Below are 18,574 nucleotides of genomic sequence, written 5' to 3'. Positions count from 1 at the left end.
TGAATGAACACAAACAAGTTTAAAAGTCAAGCAAGGGATACACCAAAGTTCCATTTTTGGGGATGTGATTGATTTCTATCCTTGTATTAATTTTGGGAGCCTGGTGAATGGTGTAAGTCGAGAGGCTGAGCTTAAGCGCTTAAGCCTTGCTGCCTATTCACAACCCACACGGAATAAGGAGTTGAGTCAAAGTTCCGTTGCCTTTTGATGCGTGCATCAGGCCGCCAACAAACACTTGGACCTGGATTGAGATTAAGTAGACCAACCATTCATGATGCTAGCCCTGGGGAACAAGAGTTCACGTCGTCATCTTTTAAACTCACATTGAGTTCTGAGTCAACGCCGAGGAACCCATCACTCTATTATTAGGCAGTTCTCTGTCTATCTGGTCTGGTTATCACTACCTAGACTGCAATTGCAGTTGATATAAGATACGCTGCAGTTGCAGTTGCACCACAGCAGTCATGAGCTCACAGGGAGACAGCCAGCAGTCGCAGGACAGCACCATGACTCTGATGCAGGAAAACGTCTCCGAGATTCTCTACTTTGCCTACGGCTCCAACCTCTCGACCGAACAGATGCGCCAGCGCTGTCCATACTCTACTCCTGTCGGTCTGGCATATCTCAAGGGATGGAAATGGATCATAAACACCCGTGGATATGCAAACGTGGTGCAACTGCCTATCGACTCAGACGATGACACACCTGACGCTGAATCTGACAAGCAACTCACTGATAAGGGCAAAAAGAAGGCCACCAACAAGGTAGAGGAGGATGAGGAGGAGGAAGGAGTGTACGGACTGTTGTACCTCGTTCCGGCTCAGGATGAAGAGAGGCTGGACGGATACGAGGGCGTGCCATGGGCATATCAGAAGTTCCAGGTGGATGTCAAGTGGGCGACTGCAACGGGCGATGAAGACGAGACGTTGAGGGCGTTGGTTTATGTCGACGAGATGAGGGTAGACGAGGATCTGCCCAAGGAGGAGTATGTGGATAGGATGGAGGATGGTATCGAGGATGCGGTTGAGAATTGGGGATTGGATCAAGAGTATGCGGATAGAGTTATGAGGAGATTCTGGGAGTGATTTCTGCTGTGAGCCTGTCTTTTGATATTGTTTTCTGATCCATATTTTATTCATTCCCTTGGTATGGAGTTTAGTTGATACCTACCTAGGTACCTAGCGTTACAGTGCATCAACCACTAAATGTTCAGGCCCAGACCCCTAGACGGACCGAGGCGAGGCCTCGGATCTCCGAGCCAGCCCATCTTCTTACCTAGGTATTCATCAACTTTACTTGACTTATATATTCAGTGATTATCTGTGAGAATTCAATTTCAATTTCAATTTCAATTTAAATTCCAAGGGCTATGGTATCTCATAAACTCTTATCACGACATCTGATTCGCTCAGCTAGAATCTCATCATTGTCAATCCTCTCATACCAAAACCAAACTCGTCTCATGACAACCTCATCACCGAGTTTTCCCGCATGGTTCGCTCGCGGCGGAACATCAAATGGTCTAGTCATACATCGAAAGGACTTGCCTCCTGAATCACAATGGAGCCAAGTCCTCCCCTCTGCAATGGGCTCACCTGACCCGTACGGGCGTCAACTTGATGGCATGGGTTCTGGAATATCGTCCACTTCAAAGGTTGTCATTCTTGGGCCACCTTCTCGAGACGATGTTGACGTCGACTTCACTTTCGTGCAAGTCGGAATTCAAGATGGTAGTCTAGATATGGCTGGTAATTGTGGGAATATGTCTTCCTTGGTCGGGCCTGCAGCCTGGGACAGTGGCTTGATATCATCAGAGGATGTGTATGTTGAGACAGACCAAGATGGGATGCAATGGGCTACTGTGAGGTTTCTCAATACTAATACTGACAAGGTCATGTCCTCCAAGTTCCGGGTTGAAGGTGAGCCCTTGCGTTATACACATAAAGGAGATTATACCATGGATGGTGTCCCAGGCACAGGCTCAAAGGTCATCATGAGCTTCCTCGACCCTGCTGGAGCAAAGACAGGGAAAGCTCTCCCTACAGGAAACGCTGTCGACACCCTCACGTTGAGCGACGGGGCTACGGTCCAGGCATCTCTGGTCGATGTTGGAAATCCTGGCGTCTTTATTAGCACCGAGAGTCTGGGACTGGCTGATCATCTATCCCTCACACCAGCTCAGGTTGAATCGAATCCTCAACTCAAGGATAAGCTGGAAGAAATACGCCAAGCAGGTGCCAGTCTCATGGGTCTTGACCCCAAAATCATGAGTGTGCCCAAGATTGTTCTGTTGTTCCCCTCAAGCTGCTCATCAGAGGTTGATATCCGATGCCTCGCCTTGTCGATGGGTCAAGCACATAAAGCCGTGCCATTGACTCTCGCGCTTTGCCTTGGAGCTGCTTCTCAGCTCAAAGGGACAATTGCGTCTGAACTTGTAGGGGGAAAGTCGAAGAATACGGTTACTATTGGGCATCCTAGTGGGAGGGTTGATATTGGTACAGTAATTCGGGAGGGTAAGATTGAGTCGGCACAGCTTTTGAGAACCGCCAGGATTCTGATGAAAGGTGATGTATACTATTGAGGTATTTTTACCTAAGATATACACATTTAGTGTCAACAAACGATTATCAATAGGTGTCTAGACTTTCACATTCATATTGTATTGCATATCGTCAAGGTTATCACGTGATAGACAGTGGGTTACATTAATTACCGGTCTGACCGCGATGTAATTACACAAACAAACCAATTGCACAAACCATTATACATCTACGTACTGTACCGTAAACAGCTCAAGGTTACGAAATGTCTGATCCCATCACCTCTGTGCCCGAGCCTGGGCATCCATACTTCCCTCTGGACGCTGTGATCCCGGGCTATCTACCAAACACCACTGGAGTCTTCGAATTGATAGCTACTTTTGGGGCCATTGTCAGTGTTGTTATCGGACTTGCCGTGTGGCAGACGACTCGTACTCGAAAACCAGTACGCCCTATTGATCAGTTTGCTGTTGGATGGTTTGCCTTGTGTAAGTCAAGTCAAGTCAAGTCAGACCAGACAGACCTTGGACAAAATAAGAAAGAATTTACTGATTGGTGTTTCGTCTTTGACTCTAGGCGGTTTCTTGCATGTGGCTTTTGAAGGTAAATACTTATACGACTTTTATTTGCTGATGCTGACACCTCCAAAGGGTACTATCTCGTATATCGCCATCAACTTTCTAGCATGTCAACACTCTTCGCACAGCTATGGAAAGAATACACGCTTTCTGACTCTCGCTACCTGACCCATGACATATTCACAGTCAGCGTAGAAACCATTACATGTGTAAGTCGTCTTATCCTTTTGTTCCTTCGCCGTCTTACACAGCATGTACTGTACAGCTCGTCTGGGGTCCCCTCTCCCTGCTCACAGTATTCGGCATCCTCAGAGACTGGCACAGCCGCCATGTAGTGCAGGTTATTGTGTGCACGGCGCATGTATACGGTGTAGCCCTTTATTACTTGACCAACTGGAACGAGTCGAGAGTGCATGGCGTGGCGTATAGTCGCCCCGAGACGCTGTACTTCTGGGTTTATTACGTGGGCTTCAACCTGCCATGGGCCATTGTGCCTCTCGGTAAGAATTTAGATGAGTTATTGTAGTGAGGAGACTTGTGCTGACTTCTTTCTAGTGCTGTTGCGTGATAGTTGGTCTCAGGTCTCCAAGGCTTTTGCCGCCCTGGAAGAGAAGAAGAGGGGATGATCCTTATAAGAAGAGTAAGAGAAGATGACAGAGGGCTGGCTCGTGGTTTGGATGTCGATAGAGTGAGGCTTCTCCCAAGTCTCAGGTGGTCAAGGTAAACAATCACAAGTGTACTGTGAAACAATACTCTACTCAACGCCGTGCAGTGATCCATTCATGCCATAACGGATAATGAATGTGCTGATGTTGCTCATCACCAACGTGAGAAGCTAGTACGCCCTGTCCTGATCACATACAACACGATATTCTAGTGGTGCATTGTTCATCCTGTCAACATTCCTCGATACCTTTCTTTATAACCCCCATCCAACGAGAGTATAGTTGTTATAACCCAATGTAGATTAGATTCTCTCGCCTCATTTTCATGCCCACTCTCCCATCCCGTACCATGCTGCCGGATCCCGAATGCTGTGAGCCGCCATAATGGTACCATAAAAAGGTTGCTGGCCTCAAATATTACACTATAGTGTAACTCACGAGGTTTGAAAGGGAGCCTGATACAGGGGCACTGAAGCAGGCCTTCAACAAATTGATACGCTAGCTATCGTGTTTTCAATGTATATTATCTTCAAGGTTACTATATGGTCTAACAGGTATAACAGTGGCAGTGGCAGTGGCAGTGACAGTAATGCCAATGACAGCAGTGATAGTCATACCGCATTCCCGACGTGCTTGAAGCTATATGTATGTATGTATGTATGTATGTATGTATGTATGCATATGCATACACAGACTGTTCAGTCGGTGAAGAGCATAGCAGTAGTGGTTAGGTGAGCAGTTAGTCACTGCGACTTGCATGTTCCACGTTTCAACAACAACTTTGTCATACTCTTGGCTATCTGACTTCTAATTCAATACAAATATTTTCCATCTGGTGATATTGTCAAAAGCAGCTGCTGGCAATAGTATCATCGTTCATTCAGAACTAACCCAATCCTTGTCTCCCACCCGTCCATGATCCCTGTCACGACTTTGGATATGAGCCATACATTTTATACCGCCTCATTCGGAGAAACTCCCGGTCTATAGTTTTAGTACAGTAGGTAGTCTAAAACTCCTTGGTCGATTGCATTCCAGAGCCATTGCCGGCCTGCGAGTCTTTAAGCCAGCATTTCGAAACATCGCCACTGCCTTGCCATGTCTACTAAGTGAGGCGTAAGTCAGGAGGCCTTTTTCCATTCTGTACCCCGTAGATCAGTCTGTCATCTGCCTATGCACGTGTTCAATGCAAACTAGACGCCTCCGGAATGACTGTAACCCTCAATTGGTCTGCATTGGGTTGTGATTGATGTAAGAAATATGAAGCATTCTAGCTAACACATAGTACGCCGGCAATTCAACGTGCGCAGTTTTTTACGAACTAGTGAATATCCCTCTGTTCTCCCAAACTCCCGCATCAAACCCCCAGTTTCACATACCCCTTCCGACCAGTTCGCCATGTCCATACCTGTTGATGCAACCAAGCTCTGAAAAGACTGCGGAGGACCTATGTTGGTGTCTATCAATGGATAGATAATGTCCGCCTCAGTCGGCAATGCTGCTGCGTGAGGAAGCAGCGGACGCAGGGCGTGGGGGCGGCATCGGAGGGAAAGTTGAGGGGTTCGCCGTGATGAGCTCAATCTCGAACTTGGGGATGCTCGAAGCGCTGCGGAACAAGGCAGAAAGATCGTTTCCAAAAGCCGTCATCTCGTAGGTGTCATCCTCGCCCAATGTAACGCGCCGGACTACAGCTCTGAAAGGGGGAATGATGTTATTGCCACGTCCACCCGACAGAGGATGGCATGATGGATTGAAGAAAGTGAGAGGGCGCATGACCGCCTCGTTGACAGCAACCTGCTGCAGACATTGGAGAGTTGGCGAAGCATTCACAAGCATGTTTCGTTTCCCGTTGCCTGGCCAGTTGATGTTGAGACGTGCGGGATAAGTTTTACCAGCCGCCGGATGAGGAAGAGTAGATACATACCTGCCCGGCGGTGGAGGAACTATCCCTTGAACTGGCCGGCTGCTTGGAATCGGGGCGGGCATTGGCGCTGGTCCAAGAGGTGGCATCGGATGGCCCCATGCCTGAGTATGGTTCTGTGTGTGCACGATTGGGCGTTGGGGAATAGTCATCCCCCATGGAGTAGAACGACGCTGAGGGGTCTCATCGCTATCGCTAGCACACTGCGTTTCGGTTCTATCAAGGCGTGAACTGGTTGCTTCGCCAGCCTCTCGGCCACTTCGACGCCCCCGGCGGTGGGCTCGACGAGGAGGAAGCACAGAATCGTCAGAATCAGACACAAATGCCTCGCTATCGGAAGAACCACATGCAATGACATCTGGTTTCACCAGTCCGCCACGCATACCGGTTTTGGTCTTTGATGTGGTACCGGGAGGGAGATCGTAGCCATGGCAGGTTACATATTGATCTACCATGCGTGCCGAAGCCTCGTGAAGCAGTTCAACAGCTCGCTCTGGTCTCGGTGCCTTGTTCTCTAAAATCTTGGTACGTTTCCCACCTTCTGTCTTGAGAACAAAAGCATACCATTGTTCGCTTGGGTCGATCCGGGTTAACACGTCAAACTCAGCATCTGAGCTTCCGACAAAGGCACGGCAATTCTCTGTTTGATTTAGTCAGATCAGCCGTGGTCTCAGCAAGAAGAGTCAAAGACAAGGTGATAGACTCACGCAGGATGAGACTCTCCAGATCCAGGTGATGGGGTGCCATATTTGACTGTGTTGAAGGTGCTGAATTCTGACAAGCTGAACGCAATAGGGTCATTGATGAAGAAAGGGGCTTGTAAATTGCCGTTTACGATTCCAGGCTGAGGGTATGCCTTGGAAGATATTGATTCTGTCCAAGAGGCGGAAGTGCATTACCTTTATGTACCGAGATCTAGGAATAGGCGAAGGGTGTGTGCCCAAGATTTCCAAGTTGTCCACACCATGGATAATGATTGCTTGTCAAGGTCAAGGATGTCACCCTGAAGCGCATATAGCAAGGCGGCCATACATGTCTCTACCTAGAGTAGGAGGTATGCCTAACCGAGAGACATAAATATACCTGGCACCAACTGTTTTGCAAGCATTGCGCAACCCTGAGACGTTCTGGTCGCAGTCACCCGAGGCCATTCCCGTGCTCAGCATGTTGTGTAAGTTGGGTACAGTCTAGCAAAATAAATTTGTAATCGTATACCCGAGGTCTCTCGGTAGAACCTCAAAAGATAGGTACGCTGGCGAAGCGTTATTCCCAACGGCCCAATGAACGACTCAGTTACGGGCACTATGCGCTTGCATTCTCGTCAAAGGCAGCCACTGACTGCAATGAGACGTAGACTACTGTACCAGCCTGCGGCTGCATCAAGGCAAGTTCTCGGCCAGTAGCATAACCAAGGATTTCCCTTTCTGTAGTATTGTAGGCATCCATCCGTACCCAGAATGTTTGCAACCTTCAAGGTGGTTTGTGGTACACATACGATTAGACAAATCGGTATTCTCTGTCCTCGTGTTTTGTACTCAATCGGCAACTAGCAAACCATGAAAACTAGAAAGGAGGTATTAGCAGGCATTTTTTGGAGTGATTGTCGTGTAGCCAAAAGCAAATTCTATCAGTCGGCTCCAAATGCCGTGTGCACCATTCGCCTTGTTTTTAAAACGATTGGACCACAGGCATCACCCGCTCTTATCGAAGGCAACTAAACAAAGCAATATCGTGCTGATACCGGCCGGGGATCTGTAAGCTCAGCCGGGTCAATAAGAAAGCCAAGGCAATGTGGCTGGTTTTTAGTTTCTTGCGATGTTAATACCAGATCTTTCTTCCTCTTTTGTTCTCATCCGGTACTGACAACCAGATAGTGCATGGTGGTAGTCGTGGCGATCTTTGCCCTGGCTGTATTCCTCTCTGCTTGCTTCACTCGTACATTGGCGCCAGTGGTAAGATGATCGGTCATGTCACCAAAGGTTCAATATCATGCGACAATTGTTGACTCGGAAAACATTGTCAAAAAGCGTATAGAAGTGACTGAAGATCTAGGTGGGAACACGTTTTTATCATACTCGGCAGAGTCGTAAATATCGTACATATATACCAGCTTTAAAGGCTGGTTTGTAGCCGTTCTAGTCGCGCAGTGACAGCTTCCACCAGGGCTGTCTCTCTGGACAGCAACCCTTGGACCTGTTGCATCTTGGCCTTGCGAACCTCGTGTGGGATCCGCAACTCGGCCGATGGTGTAGCGGGTCCATCTGTATCCCCTGCCGCCTTGCTCATTGCATCCACCTCAGCTGCAAGATCGGTCTGCAGGTGTTTGATGTCTTCCAGACGTTTCCACAATTGTTTCGCCTGCGCAGGTGATGGTGCCGCCTTGCCCGCAGCCAGCTCCGCGTACTCTGGAGCCGCGATGCTTACCTCCATCGACCTGACTTCCTCCACAAAAGCACGCTCCTTAGCACTCAAGTCGCGTGTTGTCGCCTTACCTACAATCTTGCGCAGATTTTCCAGGCGCTCCGTGAGCTGGCCCTGACGATCTTTCGCTGTTGCGATGCGCCGATCATACATGGCGTTGTCCGCCTCGCCATCACGGTGCAGCCCGTTGATAGCGTCAGTCCTTCCCTTTACTTCATTGGCTTTCATAACTTGTTGTTTGAGCTCACTCTGAAGGAGTTCGCATCGCCGGAAAACTTCTGCTGCAGCCATCCCAAGGCGATATGTCTCGTCTGCCAAGACCTTGTGCGCATCGGTAAAGATTTGCAGTGTAAGCGGGCTTAGTCGCACTTCCTGGTTAACGATTGTCTTATGCCGGGATGTACGGAGCCTTTCTAGCAGAGTAGGCAAAGCAGAACCCTCATCGAATGCATGTGATGGGTTGAAAACGGGACGGGGTTCATAAAAGTCCAATGGCGCCATGCTGGTTTCGCGATCATAAGTTGGGCTATCCTGTCGGATCGGCGCAAGATCAGCCTCAGGCGTGTCAAAAGTGAGGGCGATGGGCTCATAGGGGGTTGCTGAAAGAAGGAAGTAGCCGACATCAGGGTCCCGCAAGACATTGCACGCAGCCAAGGGCACTGCGACGTCGGCGGTAGGTTGAGAGTAGATTCGATCCCTTATCGACTGGGAGTTGACGAGTAGGCCGATTCGGAAATCGGTTCCTGCTATAGAGTCTGCGTTTAGCTCGCTCTCAAGCCTAAAGATCCAAGAGGTAAGCGATATATATGTGATAGCAGCATGATGAGTGACGAAGAAGCTGTAACGGGATGTGACATCAGTGCTGAAGACTGGCCAATTATCCTCGTTGACTTCTACAGGGCTCATTGTGTCGATGGCCTGGAAGGAAAGAAGGGAAGGAGGGTTGGACTCAGCAAGGAGTCGGCCAAGTTTGTTCTTGTTTTTCGGTGGAAGCCATTGGGCCTGGATGCCTTCAAGATCAAGGTAAACACGGACTTGACCGCTTGTTGACAGCAAGCAAATCACGGCGAGGGAAAGGCCCTCTTGGTCCCCGTCGTCCATATCGAGATCCTCTTCCTCTCCCATCATGAGCTCTTCGGTTTCGGTCTTTTTCCCGATTACAAGCATATCAGTGACCGAAGTATCCAGCTCATCGCCAGTATCGGGATCCGATTGGAGCTCAAATGGTCCCTGCAAGCGAGGGATGATGCCGGGACGGCTCGGTCGTGTGTAAATTTCCGTAATGGGTTCTCCAATTGGCCCTTCCATAATTGCCGGCTCTTGGGAATCCAGCTCGCCCATCCATTCCAGTTGTTGCTGGGCGAGCAGTTTCTCCTGCTCGCCAACCTCAGGATCATCCTCAATGCTGGCGACTGTGGTGACAATAGACACTGACAGGGAGGGTATGAGCGTCGGGGGGGGTGCCCATTTTTGGGGAAGCAGAGGACACAAAGCGTAAACGTCTCCCTCTCTCATCGCAATCCACAGAGTCATCGGGTTCCAGCCTCCGGCCCCTTTAGTAGAGAAGCTCGCAGCAGCCACCTCCATATCGAATGAATCAGGTGAGAAGGCCGTATTTGTATTCGTTGTTGAAGCAGAGAAATCCTGATCCAAGGTTGTACCATCCACCAGCTTCTTCAGGTCGACAGACGTACTAGGTGTGTCGAATGACCATCGATCGGTAGTGGACAGTTCCCAAACACGAACGATAGCGTCCGCGGTGGTGGTGACAATGCACGAACCGCTGACCCCCAAAGGATGCCATATGGCCGATGCGATTGGAGAACGCGACGTGACATGAGTAGTAGGCCCGAGAGTAAAGATCTTGGGCTTTAGAGGGCCGGTATCTTCACTAGTAAGATGGGATGGGTCTGGCAGGACGCAGATATGGATAGTATGGGTGGTAAGAATGGCCAAGAAGTTCGAGTTCGGTGAGATAACAAGCTGTCGAATATCGTCTGCGACAGGCGTTTTGATCGTCTTCATAATACCAAGTTAGTAATATATTCACAAGGCCTGGTATCTGAACATACCCTCAACCCGGCAGTGTTCTCTAGGTTATCGTCATCAAGCGACTGTGTAGAGTCTTCACGCTTGATACGGACGCCTTGCGACGATCTACCCTTTGAATGACGATTCGCCCATTCATCCTTCAAGTACGCAAGATCCCCCCAGCGAATTTCACGACCAACAGCGACAAAGACTTCGGTGCCTCGGCGAGCAATTGTCCTGCGCGGACCGGGAATGTGTTTCTTCTTGGAGGGGTAGGTCGACTCCAATCCACGAGACTTGGAAGCTCCAGGCGATTGCTCAAAGAGACGGTGGCCGGGAGCGTTGCTAGACAGCCAAGCTGCCGAATAGCTCTTAACCTTGGGCATGGCAAGGGGCCTGGGTCAGAATTCGATAGGTGCAACTGATTTTTAGCTTCAAAAAGCTCGTAAAATGATTATATAAAGGGGGGTGAGCTGCAAAATACACGTGAAGGTGAATATTAGTCGCGATATTGAATGAGAAAGAAAATAATAACGAGGCTGAAGACCTGGGGATGGCGCAGAATGCATCGCTGAAAGCTTTAGCGCTTGTCACCACGGCACCAAGAGGTAAAGCCACACTGACACCGCCACATTTATAGGCAGGACCCACCCATCGTCGCAAGGCTACTTGAGCTACACCAACATTCATCATCACAACTATTCGACGACTCAAGGTGTCAGATACGAACTTTGTCGCGTGAACAATCTTTCGGCGCATTGCCTTCAAGATACATACAAACCAAAATTTGACAGGATCGTTTTGTCAAGACGAGGCAGAATGCGACCAGGCGTCAGAAGTACCGTGGAACGCCTGGATAGGCCCAGCGCCTACTATCAGAACCGCGTACGATATCCCTTACGCGCCCTTAATACCATCCGCTTGCTAACTCGATGCTAGAACAAGCGAAGACGCGATCGCGATGATGATAGCAACCAACCACAAGAACCTCAGGCTGATCCACTGGCCAATGCTACAACCCTCTACGTGGGCAACCTGTTTGTCATCCCCAGGCTAGTTTCATGACAGCCGTCAAAATCTAACTTCGAATGTCCCAAACAGGTCTTTCTACACAACCGAAGAACAGGTTTACGAGCTTTTCGCAAAGTGCGGCGAAATCAAGCGCCTCGTCATGGGTCTCGATCGCTTCAACAAGACACCCTGTGGGTTCTGCTTCGTTGAGTACTACACACACCAGGATGCTCTTGACTGTTTGAAATACATTGGCGGCACAAAACTCGACGAGCGTATCATTCGTACCGACTTGGACCCTGGTTTCGAGGAGGGTCGCCAATACGGTCGTGGCAAGTCTGGTGGCCAAGTGCGTGACGAATACCGTGAAGACTTTGACGAGGGGAGAGGAGGAGTTGGCAGGGCGATACAGGCCGAGGAACGAGACGAGTATGCCGAAGGGAAATAGTGGATTAAATCAGAGCAGAGGTTGTCCCTGGAGCCAGATTTGGGACTTGATACCCTTAATTTCTAAACAAAAAGCTTTCATCATTTCAGAACATCAGCTGTAATCTCTCTCTTTTTTGCGTCTTCATGGATATTCTCCTGCTCCCCTCCCAATGCCCATCTTTATCTGTTCCGCCAATTGGCAGTTAAGACCGCCGCCAGAACTTTTGTATGGTATGTTGGCAAATGTTGTCATTATCTCGCAGTTCGTAATTGAAACAAAAGTGTTGTACATGGACCCCAATATGGATCTGCTTATAGTTCCCGCTGTGGGATGAATACGCCGTTCTCCATCTGATCCTCGACCCAGCTGACCTGCTCCTCCAATTTGGTGAAGTCGACTCTCTAGTAACCGGGGGGGTTGACTCGCTGTGACACCCTCGTCCACTTGGGTAGCTCTGTTTAAATATTAATATTGACCTGGAAGGAGTAGATTGGTGTAGATAGTGCAACATACTATGGATGCCCTTGCGATAGCGCTTAGCCTTGCGGTCAAACATAGTGTACTTGTCCCTTGGCAGCATTTCTGCCTCAGTAGGCATCTCGGCCTTCCATCGCTCAAGGGCCTCTAGAGTCTGTCCCTTCTTGGCGAGAGCGGCGTCAACGGTCGCTACAACATCGTCGACGGCTCGGAGACGAAGTCGGTGACGGCGCTTCTGGAACTTGGAGAGCCTCCAAGGCACCTTCCATAGAAGACCACTGGACAGAGGATTCGTGATGCGGAATGCGCCGAACATGGTGGAGGGTTGCTGCGGATTTGGAGACACAGGCGGAAGAGGGTTTTGAAGGTTATCGAATGAGCGTCAACTTTTTCCCGGCAGCTTGCGGCTAAGATAGACGCGGGGTGCTAAGCGCAGAGCAAATGGTTGGCTGCTCTACCTAGACACTTGAAGCGGAACATTGTGAAACCCGGGTGGGCCAAGGAGACCTGGCAGATCTCGTTCAGTGGGGGAATGTCCCTAACATGCGCCAGTGCAGGTACTAGGTATAGAGCTACCTAAAGCAGCGGTAGCCCGTAGACATCCATTCCATCCATACCAAGGTTTCATTCAGCACAACACCTCAGCGCATCCGGACAAACATAGTTAACATCAGCGTGGCTATCGCCGACTCCTAATTTGGCGTCATAACACAGGGTAACAGACCAGGACCATACATACACAGTCGATGCAGCGCGCGACATCATGAGCTATTACTTCGCTATCGTTGGCACCCAGGACAATCCGTTGTTTGAACATGAATTTGGTACCTCCAAACAAGGCGGCGATGGCCAGTCACGCTTTAGCGACCAAGTCCGTCATTTGAACCAGTTCATTTTACATTCGAGTCTTGATATCGCAGAGGAGGTGCAGTGGTCACATGGGCAGATGTAAGTAGTTGCAGGCACATTGCACGTGGTTCAGCATCGAGAGTAGCAAGGGGCTTGGGACATCATCACAATGCCATGCCAACATCTTCAGTTACAATCCTGACAACAAGGGCTAACATTCAGACCTTGCTCATATTAGGTACCTAAAGTGTATCGACAAGTTCTTCAATAACTATATCTCATGCTTCGTTACCGCCGGCAATGTCAAATTCCTCCTACTTCATCAACCCATCGCCCCGACCGGTACATCATCACGGTCTTCAACCGCTATCGGCGCCAATCCGACAAGCCAAGCTACCGAAGAGGCTATCAAGATGTTCTTTACAGAGGTGTATGAAAACTGGGTTAAGGCAATCATGAGTCCGTTCTATCGTGCCAACATGGAGGTACGCAGTCCCATCTTTAGGACACGGGTGGCAGCAGCAGGGAGAAAATATCTTTAAAGTACTAAGTTACGTGTTCTCATGATACCAGATTTGCATTTCAAAGAATAGAAGTTCAACGCGATACTGTTCTTGCCAAGCACCTTCGCCAGCACTCGTGGTCGGTCAAATGAATACAGTCACAACAAGCATACGGAGAGTGCAGAAGAAGTGTTAAATGTTCAATGCGGTATTCATTCGCAAGGTCGTCTTCCGTGACGCCTAGTGGTAATATCATATCCGTGTTTCCCCAACGCCGTAGTCAAGTACATCCATCCCAGTGTCAATTGTGCAACTGTATAATCCTTCTCAAAGCCAAGTGAACAACCCAGTGAAAAGAAGCGTTTAACCACCGAAACCGTAAAGGGTGCGGCCCTGTCGCTTCAGAGCGTAGACAACGTCGAGGGAGGTGACGGTCTTGCGCTTGGCGTGCTCAGTGTAGGTAACGGCATCACGGATGACACCCTCGAGGAAGGTCTTGAGAACACCTCGGGTCTCCTCATAGATCACTAAGACAGAACTGTTAGTAAACTGTATGCATACTAGTAATAACTATGATCAACTTACTAGCAGAGATACGCTTGACACCACCACGACGAGCGAGACGTCGAATAGCGGGCTTGGTAATACCCTGGATGTTGTCTCGCAAAATCTTTCGGTGACGCTTGGCGCCGCCCTTGCCGAGGCCCTTTCCGCCCTTGCCACCTGGGAGAAGGTTAGTGACTGTAGTCAAGCTCACGATGATTGATGCATGGTATTGACGCGTCGGGCAAGTTCGAAAACTATCCATCGACCCTGTCAGGATACATCAAAAGAGATAAAAGACTTACGTCCAGTCATGTTGATAGATGAATGAGATAAGTGTTTGATGAAAAGAGATGAATGTGGCGCGTTGTCGCGATGTTGGAAATGACGTTGGTTTGCAGAAAACGCGTTGAAGATGCGGAGTGAGAAGAGTGGAAGGGGAAAAGAGATGCTGTGGGGGGGCGAGAAGACGAGAAATAAATACGTGCAGGCAATCAGTAAAACCAACGACTACAGGCGCCAAAAATCACTACTAAAATGCGGACATAATCAGTGAAAAATGGGCACCTAAAATCATTGAATCTCGAGCGCTATACTGCTTACGGAAGGGCGCTTGAGTGATTCCGATGTCCGATTTTTTGATTGGTCGAATACTAGTCAGATCACTCCCGTCTGCATTGAGTTGCATCTAGAAATGGAACAGGCAGGAAGTGAGCTGAGGAAGGCGGGGAGTGGGTCCAGATATCGAACGCGTTGCGTTGCGTCGCGTTTATGTTTATTAAGGTCAAAACCCATTTCATTCATCCACACAATACCTTAGTAGGTATCTACAGAGTACCCAGATGTAGGGAGAGCATAGGTGTGGATGTCTGGACATATCGGTTCGATGATTAAGCCCGTTCCATCGGGGTGATTGTTTCTTCTCAATTTCTTCTTACATCGACCCCAATTATACAGAGTCAACATGGTATCTAACATTCTATTGATGTACATAGGTTATGCTCAGAAGCTACCAATTCGAAGACTAAAATCTTGTCATATCATAGATACAACCCGGAGGCGCAGGAGCTCGTTAATTCGTAGGCATTCATGGGCTCGACTTTCTAACTCTGACTACCTATCAGGGTATCATCCATCAGCTCATATCTTCTCCACGTCCTGCCCCAAAGCCTTGATAATGTACAAGTACTACCCCGTAAATGCGTAGGCTACATATACACGACGCGAAGCCGCTCCTCGATGTGCGTGTGCGAATACAAGCTACTCAATGAGCCTGTTCATACCATAAAACGCCGATGCCATGCTCTCGTACCAAAGTCAACAGTAGCGCCGACCACCGGCCTCTATCCCGTTTATTCCACCTCCAACTCGTAGGTTTATCAAACAGCCCAACCCGTGTCTTTCAATCACTGGAACTAGGTTCCATGAACTTCATTACGCTTATCATCTCAAAACCAAAGGACAACAAACGCAAGTGCAGACTCTTAAGAATCGCAATGTTCATTACAATCATCACATCATTGAGTCATCCATCTCCACGTCGTCCTCGAAACTCTCAATGGCTTCTTTGATCTGTTGACTTGCCTATGAGGAGTTAGTTTCAATCATCCGTGAAAACAAAATATTTGACTGGTTTACCTTGGGATCCAGGGCAAGAGCAATAGTAAAGTGCCGCACTGAGAGCTGCTTTTCGCCCATGCTTCTATACAGTTTGCCGAGAAGGAAGTGAACGGTTGCCTCGTCTGGTGCCAAGTCCTTCAATATCATCAACTCCTTTTGTGCCGGTTCGAGTTGGCCAACAGCAAGCAGAGCTCTGGCCTTCTTGTACCGAGTCTGAGCGGCACGAGGGGCGAGCTCTACTGCTTTGCTGTATGCTTGAAGGGCGGGCATGATCTGCTTCTGTTTCTCCAGCACTGTTCCGATGCAAGTGATCAGGACAGCGTTGTTGGGGTTGATACTTTGAGCAGCATGGAAATGTGTATACGCCTTGTCGTATGAGCCGAGACGTTCTTGAACTCTTCCGATACCATAATAGGCATTGTAGTGACGTTTGTCGGCAGAAATCGCCTGTCGGTATGCCGTCTGGGCCTTATCATATTCCTCATTTGTTACATACTCGTGTCCTTGCAAGGTAAAAGCATATGCAAACTTAGGGTCCAACTGAGTTGCTCTCTTGAAACACTTGAGAGCTTGTTCGTGATCGCGTGCCAACGACCAGGCGTTGCCAAGTGCGCACCAAGCCTGGGGCGAAAGCCAAGCTGAGTCTACCAGTTCATGCGCTAAGAAGGAGAGATCTGTCTCCCGTCTCAAATGCCACAAGATCGTTGAGTACACCTCCATATCCTCGAGGCGCGAAGGCGCTTGCAGTCGCATTTTCCGGAAGAACTTTTCGGCCTCGGCGTATGATGCTTGCTCATAATGAGCTCGTCCCATCTGGGCAAGAACCCAGGGTGTGTTTTGGTGAGGTGCAGGGAGCGATTGAAAGTGTTGGAGGCTTTCTGTACATTGGAATTGGGACAAAGAGTAGTATCCATTGGCCAGCTTCTTCGTAAGGTCAAGTATCCATTTAAGTCCTTCTTCAAGCCTTTGAGCATCCAACTCCAATGACTTGTGAATAGGCGGGGGAGGGGGGACGTCCTTAGGCTTTTGCACCTCGCCGTGATCAACATCAGCCAGGGGGTCTTCGAGAGGTTTGCGATTACCACTGACAACACGGCCAACATTATTGCCGCTGGATCCAGGTCGGACGATTCGAGAGATTGGGGGTCTCGCCTTCTTGAGTTCCCTGGGTGCTGACGTTCCTATCGTGGTCGCGCCGGAGTTTGCTTTCGATGATGGTCTAAACATATTGAGCCTTGCACTACGCCGCGTTATCGCTGGTTCTTCCGAGTTTGTGACTCGTTGTGCTGGGTGTCCTGATACAGTCCGTTTCCTTTCCGCTGCTGGTATGGACGACCGCAACGATGCTGAAGGCGCCGAATTGGATGCGTCAGTCATTACGTTTTCTGTTGACTGCTCTTGCTGCCCCTTATCTTGCGCCCTTGTGCGTCGGGAACCTATGCGATAATTCATTCTTGGAGGCGCCTCATGCCCCTGATCAACAGCCTGTGCGTGCCGTGTCCGGCGAGGTGGTGCTTGGGGAGGCTCGTGGGATTGACCGAGGCGAGACGAGCCCGTGAATGATGATATTGGACCTGGGGGTGTCTCCATGCCGTCAAAGCCAGAGCTGCTGTTAGTTGATGTTGCATAGCGCATACGTCCCTCCTGGATCTTCTGCATAAAGTCGCTCTTATCACCTTCCTGACCAGAATCACCGTTAATCAGCTCGGTAATGGCAGGAGCATGACTTGAGCTAAAAGGATCGTTTCCAGCCTCTGCCGTGGCGCTTCGTTGGGACTTTTTCGCGGGCACGTCGGGGGCGATTGGTATAGAGCCTTCTCGCGATGATATTATCGGGCTAGCTTCGACGTCAAAGCTATGAACAAGGGTTTCGTTGGCTTTAAATATATTGGGCACGCGAACCGTAACGCCAAGGTCACACAAAGCCGAGAAGGCATCCCACATGAAAGGGTTAAGCTGGAGAGCCTCCTCATAGCAACTAACGGCCTTTTTCTTATCATCGTAGCCGCGATGCAATCTTCCCAGGAGACATAGCGCGGCAGGCGCATCAGGCAGAGCCGACCGAGCTGTCGCGCTATGTTTTCCCAAGTTGCATTTCGATGCCCAGAAACCCCGGGCTTTTTCCAAAGCGTTGATGCCGTCCTTGTACCGTTCGAGGGCCAAACAAGCTTGAGCAAAAACCCAAGCACAGCCCAAGTGAGCGCCTCGGTATCCGATGAGCTTACTCGCGTCGTAAGCAGAGCGAAAGTCCCCAAGACGTAAATGACATAACGCATAGAGGTATGCAGACTCGCTGGACCTTGGGTCTTGTGCCGTCAAACGTTCGGAAAAAAATAGTGCATTATCGTAGGAGGCGTTGTCAAGATGATAGTGTATCACTTGTCTTAAGAGACCGTTGACAGCCGTCGGTGTAGGAGCCATGCTGGATGTTGCTGTCCAGCGACGAGGCTTGAGGTAGAGGCTGGGGGGTTCGGAAGGTGAAGGCGCTGCAGAGTTTCTTAACGACGTGTTCTGGCCATGGGATGTCGATGAACACAAAATCGAAGTATGGGATTCAATGCTGAGTGACCCAACAACTCGCGACCAAGAGGATGGCCGGTCTGCTCGACCTAGTGATTGTTTGTTGTCGATGGGTCGTTCGCGTAGGTGGCGGGGACAGTCGAGTCGAAAGAAAACAAAGCAGCCGTGGTTCAATCGCTAGCTTGGACGCAGTCGTTTTCGACGTCGCCAAGGGAATTAATAATTAATAAAACGGACAGAAGGATGCAGTGGGTGAGAAAAGCCTTCGATTCAGCAGCTTCTTGATGTGGAAGCCTAAGGGGGCAAGCGAGAGGTCGTCGAATGGAAGTCGTCAAAAGTCAATCAATGGCTGGCAACGTTTCGTGAACGGACGGGAACGGTGGGTCCTGGGCGAGCGAGAATGGTGATGAAGATGGGACTAAGAGGAAGCTCGAAGATATAGAAGGGGTGAAGAAAAAGAACAAT

At 49.5% G+C, this 18,574-nt stretch overlaps 8 protein-coding genes across 8 annotated transcripts; 3 read left to right on the top strand and 5 right to left on the bottom strand.

Annotated features, from left to right (window-relative positions):
• Window positions 1-34: 34 nt before the first annotated feature.
• B0J16DRAFT_289115 (PrpF protein-domain-containing protein) lies at window positions 35-4,016 on the top strand. Its single transcript, XM_046124210.1, has 7 exons — window positions 35-1,081; window positions 1,366-2,564; window positions 2,792-3,028; window positions 3,117-3,143; window positions 3,191-3,327; window positions 3,384-3,618; window positions 3,674-4,016. The coding sequence occupies exons 1-7, from the start codon at window positions 465-467 to the stop codon at window positions 3,742-3,744; spliced, it is 2,523 nt and encodes an 840-aa protein (XP_045981220.1). The 5' UTR covers window positions 35-464; the 3' UTR covers window positions 3,745-4,016.
• Window positions 4,017-5,095: 1,079 nt separating this feature from the next.
• On the bottom strand, window positions 5,096-6,603 carry B0J16DRAFT_153557 (uncharacterized protein). Its single transcript, XM_046122092.1, has 2 exons — window positions 6,412-6,603; window positions 5,096-6,344 (listed from the first exon to the last, which is right to left on the bottom strand). Exons 1-2 carry the CDS (start codon window positions 6,503-6,505, stop codon window positions 5,269-5,271), a joined length of 1,170 nt encoding a protein of 389 aa, XP_045981219.1. The 5' UTR covers window positions 6,506-6,603; the 3' UTR covers window positions 5,096-5,268.
• A 1,111-nt stretch (window positions 6,604-7,714) lies between these two features.
• Window positions 7,715-10,706, bottom strand: B0J16DRAFT_344480 (uncharacterized protein). The gene is made up of 2 exons (XM_046128179.1): window positions 10,198-10,706; window positions 7,715-10,144 (listed from the first exon to the last, which is right to left on the bottom strand). Exons 1-2 carry the CDS (start codon window positions 10,540-10,542, stop codon window positions 7,817-7,819), a joined length of 2,673 nt encoding a protein of 890 aa, XP_045981218.1. The 5' UTR covers window positions 10,543-10,706; the 3' UTR covers window positions 7,715-7,816.
• Window positions 10,707-10,835: 129 nt separating this feature from the next.
• B0J16DRAFT_344479 (uncharacterized protein) lies at window positions 10,836-11,700 on the top strand. The gene is made up of 3 exons (XM_046128178.1): window positions 10,836-11,041; window positions 11,096-11,193; window positions 11,258-11,700. Exons 1-3 carry the CDS (start codon window positions 10,976-10,978, stop codon window positions 11,613-11,615), a joined length of 522 nt encoding a protein of 173 aa, XP_045981217.1. The 5' UTR covers window positions 10,836-10,975; the 3' UTR covers window positions 11,616-11,700.
• B0J16DRAFT_289108 (mitochondrial ribosomal protein L31-domain-containing protein) lies at window positions 11,701-12,490 on the bottom strand. Its single transcript, XM_046124209.1, has 2 exons — window positions 12,111-12,490; window positions 11,701-12,051 (listed from the first exon to the last, which is right to left on the bottom strand). The coding sequence occupies exons 1-2, from the start codon at window positions 12,388-12,390 to the stop codon at window positions 11,999-12,001; spliced, it is 333 nt and encodes a 110-aa protein (XP_045981216.1). The 5' UTR covers window positions 12,391-12,490; the 3' UTR covers window positions 11,701-11,998.
• Window positions 12,491-12,837: 347 nt separating this feature from the next.
• Window positions 12,838-13,465, top strand: B0J16DRAFT_385856 (Sedlin; the record flags this gene model as incomplete). Its single annotated transcript, XM_046131533.1, has 2 exons — window positions 12,838-13,022; window positions 13,162-13,465. 2 exons carry the CDS (start codon window positions 12,838-12,840, stop codon window positions 13,463-13,465), a joined length of 489 nt encoding a protein of 162 aa, XP_045981215.1.
• Window positions 13,466-13,585: 120 nt separating this feature from the next.
• B0J16DRAFT_153485 (histone-fold-containing protein) lies at window positions 13,586-14,486 on the bottom strand. The gene is made up of 3 exons (XM_046122091.1): window positions 14,275-14,486; window positions 14,012-14,149; window positions 13,586-13,953 (listed from the first exon to the last, which is right to left on the bottom strand). The coding sequence occupies exons 1-3, from the start codon at window positions 14,282-14,284 to the stop codon at window positions 13,790-13,792; spliced, it is 312 nt and encodes a 103-aa protein (XP_045981214.1). The 5' UTR covers window positions 14,285-14,486; the 3' UTR covers window positions 13,586-13,789.
• An 842-nt stretch (window positions 14,487-15,328) lies between these two features.
• Window positions 15,329-18,296, bottom strand: B0J16DRAFT_153476 (uncharacterized protein). Its single transcript, XM_046122090.1, has 2 exons — window positions 15,608-18,296; window positions 15,329-15,553 (listed from the first exon to the last, which is right to left on the bottom strand). Exons 1-2 carry the CDS (start codon window positions 18,008-18,010, stop codon window positions 15,482-15,484), a joined length of 2,475 nt encoding a protein of 824 aa, XP_045981213.1. The 5' UTR covers window positions 18,011-18,296; the 3' UTR covers window positions 15,329-15,481.
• Between the last annotated feature and the right edge of the window lie 278 nt (window positions 18,297-18,574).

The sequence above is a fragment of the Fusarium flagelliforme genome, assembly GCF_020744385.1.
Source record: "Fusarium flagelliforme strain FIESC 12 MPI-CAGE-AA-0113 chromosome Unknown B0J16scaffold_5, whole genome shotgun sequence".
Lineage (NCBI taxonomy): Eukaryota > Fungi > Ascomycota > Sordariomycetes > Hypocreales > Nectriaceae > Fusarium > Fusarium flagelliforme.
The sequence above is the reverse complement of the archived record's forward strand: the minus strand, read 5'-3'. Positions and strand labels throughout refer to the sequence as shown.

Excerpts from the sequence above, each read along its gene's own strand:
- B0J16DRAFT_289108 (XM_046124209.1), bottom strand. The coding sequence starts at position 12,390 with ATGTTCGGCGCATTCCGCATCACGAATCCTCTGTCCAGTGGTCTTCTA. Across the intron at positions 12,052-12,110 it reads CTATCGCAAGGGCATCCATA|AGCTACCCAAGTGGACGAGG; the intron begins GTATGTTGCACT and ends ATATTTAAACAG.
- B0J16DRAFT_344479 (XM_046128178.1), top strand. The coding sequence starts at position 10,976 with ATGCGACCAGGCGTCAGAAGTACCGTGGAACGCCTGGATAGGCCCAGC. Across the intron at positions 11,042-11,095 it reads GCGCCTACTATCAGAACCGC|AACAAGCGAAGACGCGATCG; the intron begins GTACGATATCCC and ends ACTCGATGCTAG. Across the intron at positions 11,194-11,257 it reads ACCCTCTACGTGGGCAACCT|GTCTTTCTACACAACCGAAG; the intron begins GTTTGTCATCCC and ends TGTCCCAAACAG.
- B0J16DRAFT_153476 (XM_046122090.1), bottom strand. The coding sequence starts at position 18,010 with ATGGCTCCTACACCGACGGCTGTCAACGGTCTCTTAAGACAAGTGATA. Across the intron at positions 15,554-15,607 it reads CTCTTGCCCTGGATCCCAAG|GCAAGTCAACAGATCAAAGA; the intron begins GTAAACCAGTCA and ends AACTCCTCATAG.
- B0J16DRAFT_289115 (XM_046124210.1), top strand. The coding sequence starts at position 465 with ATGAGCTCACAGGGAGACAGCCAGCAGTCGCAGGACAGCACCATGACT. Across the intron at positions 2,565-2,791 it reads CGCCAGGATTCTGATGAAAG|CTCAAGGTTACGAAATGTCT; the intron begins GTGATGTATACT and ends TACCGTAAACAG. Across the intron at positions 3,328-3,383 it reads GCGTAGAAACCATTACATGT|CTCGTCTGGGGTCCCCTCTC; the intron begins GTAAGTCGTCTT and ends TGTACTGTACAG.
- B0J16DRAFT_153485 (XM_046122091.1), bottom strand. Across the intron at positions 13,954-14,011 it reads TGTCAAGCGTATCTCTGCTA|TGATCTATGAGGAGACCCGA; the intron begins GTAAGTTGATCA and ends GTTCTGTCTTAG.
- B0J16DRAFT_153557 (XM_046122092.1), bottom strand. The coding sequence starts at position 6,505 with ATGACCCTATTGCGTTCAGCTTGTCAGAATTCAGCACCTTCAACACAG. Across the intron at positions 6,345-6,411 it reads TCTGGAGAGTCTCATCCTGC|AGAATTGCCGTGCCTTTGTC; the intron begins GTGAGTCTATCA and ends TAAATCAAACAG.
- B0J16DRAFT_344480 (XM_046128179.1), bottom strand. The coding sequence starts at position 10,542 with ATGCCCAAGGTTAAGAGCTATTCGGCAGCTTGGCTGTCTAGCAACGCT. Across the intron at positions 10,145-10,197 it reads AGAACACTGCCGGGTTGAGG|ACGATCAAAACGCCTGTCGC; the intron begins GTATGTTCAGAT and ends GGTATTATGAAG.